Source organism: Lynx canadensis, chromosome A3, assembly GCF_007474595.2.
Source record: "Lynx canadensis isolate LIC74 chromosome A3, mLynCan4.pri.v2, whole genome shotgun sequence".
NCBI classification, from domain to species: Eukaryota; Metazoa; Chordata; class Mammalia; order Carnivora; family Felidae; genus Lynx; species Lynx canadensis.
In genome coordinates this window covers 29,881,295-29,888,723 of record NC_044305.1, presented here as the reverse complement: position 1 = coordinate 29,888,723, position 7,429 = coordinate 29,881,295, and the positions used below count along the sequence as shown (strand labels likewise).

General features: G+C 56.3%; 1 protein-coding gene across 1 annotated transcript; it reads left to right on the top strand.

Annotated features, from left to right (window-relative positions):
- Positions 1–200: 200 nt before the first annotated feature.
- GFRA4 (GDNF family receptor alpha 4) lies at positions 201–3,969 on the top strand. The gene is made up of 6 exons (XM_030309004.1): positions 201–243; positions 2,123–2,468; positions 2,651–2,760; positions 2,854–2,988; positions 3,665–3,756; positions 3,889–3,969. The coding sequence occupies exons 1-6, from the start codon at positions 201–203 to the stop codon at positions 3,967–3,969; spliced, it is 807 nt and encodes a 268-aa protein (XP_030164864.1).
- Positions 3,970–7,429: the final 3,460 nt, after the last annotated feature.

The window sequence follows — 7,429 nt, the reverse complement described above, 5'->3', positions numbered from 1 at the left end:
TTCAGTGGCTCCCGGACCTACGCGAAGGCACAGCCTGGGGCGGGGAGTCATTCCCATCACAAAGGCTCCTCCCCACAGCAGTATTCCCACCGGCACAGACACTTGGGTTCCCACCAAGCTGGGCTCAGGCAGGGCTGGGAAGGGGGCACCTGTTCCACGGGGACTCTGCTTCCAGCCGTCCTCTCTGTTCGCTCCCCGCCATGGTCCTCTGGCTGGCACCCGCGATGCTGCTGCTGCTTCTGGGTAAGTGGCTACCTCCTCCCGCAGACCCCTGAACTCCTGGCCTCTCTGACCGATCTTCAGGGACAGAGTGAGGGGGCAAGACGGCGATTCCGGAAAAAGAACCGCAGGAAGGGGCACCAACAAGAGACCTGTGCAAGGGGTGTGCATGCGGACACCTGGTGGCCGCAGCGCAACACTTGCCTTTGGGCTCTGCGGAGCACAACCCGCCCCCAAGTCCCGTCTTTGTACTCCTGCCCCAGACACTTGCTTTTTCCTATTGGGTCCCCTCTCCCACCTCTCTTTCCTTTCCCCAACCCCTCCCTTCCATCTGCAGTCTTGGAGCTTCACACTCGCTCCTTGCCCTGCATCTTCAGGGTCTCTGTGCCACGCATCTGCTGTTCCACCTGCTTGGCTTCCCTTCCCCAGCTGGGGTATTGTGGAGGGAGGGGTCACTTTACCAGGTGGAGGGAGGTGGGGAGAATGGAATCTGGCAAAGGTTTAAGGCAGATGAGATATTGGGGCTGAGATGTGCTTTTTGAGGGTAACGATGAGGCAAGGGTACTACTTACTGGCAGAGGGAGACCAAGACCTTAGGTGACACTAAGTGCTGTTGTGTGTGGCTGAGGCCTGGGGATGTGAGGGGTCTTGGCTGGGAGAGGAGGGCAAAGTTTGCCTGCTGCTCCTGGCATCCTGGAGATGAGGGAAGGGGAGGGAAGGAAACAGGAAGGAAGGGCTCCCCCCCTCATGTCTACCCTCTCCACTTACTAATTCTAAGCCCTCGGGATCTGTTCTTTCTACCTGTGGAGCAGACGTGCTGAAATCACAGCAAGAATCACCATGGCTCCCACCATCCAATCCACGGATCCTGAAAGAGGAGGCCAGTGCCAGATAGGGGCCCAGCTCCCAGACCTGAGGCCGGGGGCCACCTCCCTCCCTCCACAAACCCAGCAAGATGGATGTGGGGCCAGGCTGGAAAATTTTTACCTAGACTGAAGTGGCTCCCAGGGGCTGAGAGCCCCGTGGGGCATGGGTAGCCTGTTCTTTTGGTGACCTGGGTCCTGGGAAAGGGCTGCCAAGTCCCGACTTCCAAGACCCTGGCTTGGTGGCCAGCGGAGTGCCACTTGTCATGGCCTTGAGGCTCAGGACAGCTCTGTGGTCTGACAAGAGGGACTTCTCTGGAATCCACACTCTGCCAGCCAGGCCTAAGTGGGCCTTCCAGGGACCAGAGCCCTTTCAGGGAATCCCTCTTTTGCCTGGCTGGTGGGGAGTGGAGGGACTGGGAGAAGCCAGAGCCCTCATGGGCCAGCAGGGGTTAGTTAGATGGGCGAGAAGGGAGCATCAGAAGGGAATTGAGGCGGGGAGACACCCGCCGTAAGGCACAGAAGGAGGCGCATGAGAAGGTCTGGAAGCAGGGAGCATCAGACACCTATAGACTCACTCGAAGGCTCTCCGTGGGGAAGGGAGGAGTAGAGGAAAGGGAGAAAGCTCAGGTGTCCCAGAGTGTCAGAGGAGCAGCCACTGCCTTCAACGCCATTTCTGATAAATGTCCTTTAGCCAAGTGTCCAGAAGTCTTGCTCTGTTTCCAGTGTCAGGTGGACACCCCTTTGAACGGGTGTGGCCATTCTGGGGAAGGAGTGGTACCTGGGCCTCAGCACCTGGGGGAAGCCAGGCCTTGGTGCGTCCCATCCATCCCTGACGTGTTGCAGGACTCCCCAGAGCCCACCGCCGCCCATCCCCGCGGCAGAAGGCCAGTCAGTGCCAGGCGGTCACGCCACCGAACCACACTCTGCCCCTTTGGGCTCCTAGCGCCCTGCATCTTCAGAAGGCGTGGCCAGAGGGCGGAGGTGAAGCGTACTGATAAGGGCTCAGCGAGAACAGCAGCTGCCCGCTCCTCTACTAGGGTCGCCGAGTTCGGCCGGACGGAACCGATGCTTGGATGCGGCCGAGGCGTGCACGGCTGATGCGCGGTGCCAGCGGCTGCGCACCGAGTACGTGGCGCAGTGCCTGGGTCGGGCCGCGGTTGGGGGCTGCCCCCAGGCCCGCTGCCGCCGCGCCCTGCGCCGCTTCTTCGCCCGCGGGCCACCAGCTCTCACCCACGCGCTGCTCTTCTGCTCTTGCGTCAACGCCGCGTGCGCCGAGCGCAGGCGCCAGACCTTCGTGCCCGCCTGCGCCTTCTCGGGGCCCGGCCCGGCGCCGCCCTCCTGCCTCGCACCCTTAGACGCCTGCGAGCACAGCCGGGTCTGCAGGTGCGGGCACTAGGTGGAATAAGACGGCGGCCGGGCGGGTCTGGTTCCCGGGGTGCCGGCAGGGTGTGGGAGGGAGCGGGGCAGGCCTGCAGGTGTGAGAGGGGTGTGGGGAGCAGCCGGGCGGAGACTGGGCGGGGCAGGACGGGGCCTCCCGCTCACGGCCCTCCCGCCGCGCCGCGCAGGCCCCGCCTCCTGGCCTTCCAGGCCTCCTGTGCTCCCGCCCCCAGCGCCCCCGACGGCTGCCTGCAGGACCAAGCCCCCCGCTGCCTGCGCGCCTTCGCGGGCCTCGTAGGTACGCACTGCGGGGACCCGGGCGCGGACGGGGCTCTCCCGGGGATGCCTGCGCCTGAGTGGGCCGATTACCCCGTCTTCGGGGTCCCCGCAGGCACCGCCATCACCCCCAACTACGTGGACAACGCGAGTGCGCGCGTGGCGCCCTGGTGCGACTGCGGAGCCAGCGGAAACAGGCGTGAGGAGTGCGAAGCCTTCCGGGGGCTCTTCACCAGGAACCGCTGCTTGGGTGAGGGGCCCTGGGCGGGGCGGCGCAGACTTGCCCCTTCCCAAGTTTAGAGGTGAGGAAACGAAGGCCGTTTGCAGCAGCCACGCAGCTGCACACCCCTATGCTGCTGACTCGCCCCTGAAGAAACCCTTACCCAGTTGTCTCGAAGACAAGGTCACAGACGAAGGTAGAATTTTAGTGATGACTAGGCTGGTGACCCTTCAGGCCGGAGGGAGGAGGCAGTCAAAACAAGTTTCAGAGCTCCTGTAATGGAACGAAGAGAAATTCCTGCTTCTGCCACTTCTGAGGTGGTTCCCCCCTACTCCAGGAATGCCAACGCCTCCACTGATGATCTTGCCTTTTGGGTCTGAATAACTGGGTGGCCTGTGTGAAGTCCGATTCTGCCACTTACCAGCCTAGAGTTAGTTAGTTATCTCCCCTGTCCTCTTGTGCCCATCTATAATATGGGGCTGATAATTGTCACCCTTGTGAGGACGACAGTTTGCAAGGCACTATTAGCACAGGTGTCTCTATTTTGTTATTCCTTGTCATGCACCTTCCATTCCAGAAGCCAGTCCCTGCAGACGTCCTATCCACCCATCCCACTGCAGGATGCCAGAGGTCTCTGTCCCAGAGGAACTGAGCCTTGTGCTAGGGTTTCCCAGCCAAGCCCACCTTGGGTCCCTTCCTTCCATAGATGGTGCCATACAGGCCTTTGATGGTGGGTGGCCAGTAATCCTGCAGGACCAGCTAGATGTCCACCAGGACCCCGAGAATAGCCTCCTGCAAGTAGGTGTAAGGGAGGGGATGGTGAGCTGGTGGGCCTAAATGGAGGCATGAATGGCCTGGGATGGGGGTGGTGGAGGCAGAGAGCAGAACCCAGCTTCTGCCTCTAGTCCACATTGTCCTTGCACCCCAAAGGTGTCCTCCACAGATGGGCTCCTGGTTCGGAGCTCCCTGCTCCCCGTGCTCCCTGTCCTGGCTCTCCAGCCCCTGCTCTGACTAGGACAGCAGACCTTGGACAACATCACTGTCCCATCCTGCCTGGGGTACAGGGCCACATCTGCACCCTACTGCCCCACTGAAGTTGGACTGGTGTGCCTCCCAAGCTAGCCCCAGTGCTCTCAGCCCACTGCCCTTTTTAGGTCTGCACACCCTGTGTGCCTGTCCCCTAGAGTGAGGGATGTGGGTTGAGGGTCTGATGCAAAGCCCCTGGTTTCCCTTTTTGTGGGTTTCTTGGTTATAGGTCCCTTTCTCCACTGACCTTGGAACAGTTGGGTTCTCCCACAAGATAGGGATGGGGGGGGGTCACCTGTGTTGCTGAGGCTTCACTGGGACTCCAGATCACCTAGAGGTCAGAAACCATCCAGATTCCCAGAATTCTAAGAGATTTCATTAGCTTCTTCAAACATAACGTGCCCTAAGGAGTACATCTGAACAGACGTTTAGGCAAAACTTTTAACACTGCAGCCTTTCATGGCACTGTCCTAGTGAGGCACCCCTCCCATCATGATAGCCACCTATGCCCCATGACTTATGTTGACAAAGTTCTTCCCATCCATGATATGCTGCTTGGTGGGCACCACCTGGAGTGAGAGTCCAGTCCCCTGCATTGCACTGGTTGTATAGCCATCTTCCCCATGGCTTAACCTAGCACTATGAATGACATCCAAAGCTCAATAAACCACATGCACTGAGACTGGCCTTACTTTCATGTGATCTGTCTTGGGAGCCTGGAGACCAAGGTCAGCCACAGGGTATGCCTCTGCTGGTCTGTGACTTCAGATGTCCTCAGAAACAATCTGGACTACATTTGCTCACCTATGGATGCCAAACTGAATCAACTATTAGATCCTAGTGGCAGAAATTTCTGTTGACTTGTCTTCTCTGCTCATACTCAGATACTGAAAACTACATTTCCCAGCTAGGAGGTGGTCATGTGGCACAGTCCTGGCCATAAGTGGAGCCACAGGTGAGGAGGCTTCCAGGGGAGCTCTTGAAACGGAACTGATTTGTTGACTGGTCCCTTCAGCCTTTAGCATCCTCCCCCTTTTTCTTCCCCAGAACTTGATGACAGTGCCTGGGGACATTGGTGCCATTTTGAAAATGAAGCCACATGACATTGTGGAGTCACTGTACCAGCCCCCATCTGCCTCCCTCTAGACTTCACTGTATGAGAAAAATACCTTTAGTTTGTTGAAGCCAATTTCTCCACAGACATCTGTTATTTGCAGCCAAACGTAGTGTCTGATTGTTACTACCATCTCTGGGGTGCCATGGAGTCCCAGGATCACTTAGGGGACCCCCTCCTCAGTGTGCACAGAGCCCAGACCTGACAGACAACTTCAGAGTGGTGCTAATTGCTTTTTTGTTTCCACATATTCTGCCTGCTTCTGTCCATATGAAGAGTCGAATTCTTTGCTGGAGCCTAGGGAAATTTATCATAGAAGTTTTCACAAGTACCCATGTGTGGACCCAGCATATGTCAAGCGATTGTGTTGATTTGCAGTTCTGCAAAGATGTTTGGGGAGGAGAAGGCAGAACAATGGGGGACAAATACTAAACCTTCTGCCCACTTCCTTCTTCCTCAAGAGCTTGGAGACTCCTGATGAGTTAAGGGTTACAGAGTCTCTGGCCTGCTCCTTCTCAAACCCTGAGTCTTGTCAGGGGCCGTGAAACAGATTGAAGTGCATGTTGTTGGTGCCTTGCTCAGAGCCCTCTCTGGCCAAGCTGCTGGGGAATGTTGGATGTTAACACAGCTCACAGTTGTTCCCTTCTCTAGAAGAAATGCCTGTAGGGTTATATTCTGTTCTGTAAGGTGGACGGCAGCCTTGGGGTGGGGGGACAATTCTGTGCAACATTCATGCCCCAGAACTCCCTGTGGGGGATCAGGCTGAAGCTAGATCCTAGCTGAGACCACATCCTAACTTAGTGCTTTCCCCTGCCTGCTCCTGCCTCCCTTAGAGGTTCCCCTGAAGGTACTCACTCTGATAAATCATGGCCTGAGAATTCCCATCTTAGGCTGAACTTCTGGAGAACATCACCTAAGACACAAGCGTTAAGCACAGATCACAACAAAGCCCAGGCTTTGGGCTGTCCTGACCAGAAAAAGAGCCACTGGTTCTGAGACCGTATGTTTAGCAATCACAACAAACCCACAGACACCACACGTGGCAGCTATCAACCAGCCTTCCAGCTTCAGCCAGTAATCTTATTGGAACCAAACACAAATCAAACCTGCTTGGGTATATACCTGAGCAATCTGGGCATCAGGCACACCTGTCTCCAGGGTTTCAAGTGATGGTGCACTTGTTGGTCTGTGCATAGCTTCCCTTTGTAGTCAGGCAGGCTCTCACTGCAGGGTGGGTAAGAATGCCATCAGCAGCTGCAGATCTCGTCTCTCCTTTTAGGAATCTCAGCAGAGAAAGGTACCTCTTTTACCCATCATTCATGGACTGAGCCAGGCAGGACCTTGGTGGGCCCAGTGTCGGTTATAAGCCCCTTCCAGTGGCTGGGGAGTGACATCAGCCCACAAAGATCACATGAAATGGGAAGCACAGTTCTCTAAGGGGGGGGGGGCGGGGAAGGAGGAGTGTTGGGCAGAGTGAAGCTCAGAGTCCACCCTGTTTATGAAGAAGGAATGTTCTCGACCATCTTCACCTGCATGGGAACGCGCACCTGTATGCGGGCTGGGGAGAGACGGGGTGTTTGTGTGTGCTCGGAGCTGAGGCAGAGCAGTCTATTCACCAAGACTGCATATGGTGATCCAAATGGAGGATTAAATATCTGCTAAATGACTGGCTGTATGTGAGTGTGTGTTAAACTGTGTCACTTCATTGTTGTTAAGTTTTTAAAAATGTAAGTAATCTTGGGGCGCCTGGGTGGCTCAGTTGGTAAGCGTCCGACTTCGACTCCGGTCATGAACTCCTGGTTCATGAGTTCGAGCCCCACGTCGGGCTCTGTGCTGACAGTGCAGAGCCTGGAGCCTGCTTCGGATTCTGTGTGTCTCTCTCTCTGCCCCTCCCCTGCTCATACTCTGTCTCTCTCTCTCTCTCAAAAATAAACAAAACATTTAAAAAAATCCTTTAAAGATAAAAGTAATCTCTACACTGCATATGGGGCTCGAACTCACAACCCCAAGATTGAGAGTCACGTGTTTGCCTGACTAGGCCCGCCAGGTGCCCCTATCACTTCATTTTTTTCACTCAGACAGAGTAAAATACAGGCACACACACCTTTTGGAAGACTGGGAAGATAAAAAAGAGCGGAACCTCGTTGCAAACAGTGGCACTGTTCCACGGAAGCTGGCGGTCTTCCTTTGGTACTTCTCCCCAACTCAGGCACAGCCTTTAAGCAAATGGAGCCGCTTTAACATCAGACAATGTGCTTTCGAAAAGAGGCTTCCTAACTGGGTGCAGTGGGAAAATGGAAGGTCACAGGGTTCCTGCTGCCTGGCTGGCTG

Excerpts from the sequence above, each read along its gene's own strand:
- GFRA4 (XM_030309004.1), top strand. The coding sequence starts at position 201 with ATGGTCCTCTGGCTGGCACCCGCGATGCTGCTGCTGCTTCTGG. Across the intron at positions 2,469-2,650 it reads GAGCACAGCCGGGTCTGCAG|GCCCCGCCTCCTGGCCTTCC; the intron begins GTGCGGGCACTA and ends CGCGCCGCGCAG. Across the intron at positions 2,989-3,664 it reads CACCAGGAACCGCTGCTTGG|ATGGTGCCATACAGGCCTTT; the intron begins GTGAGGGGCCCT and ends TTCCTTCCATAG.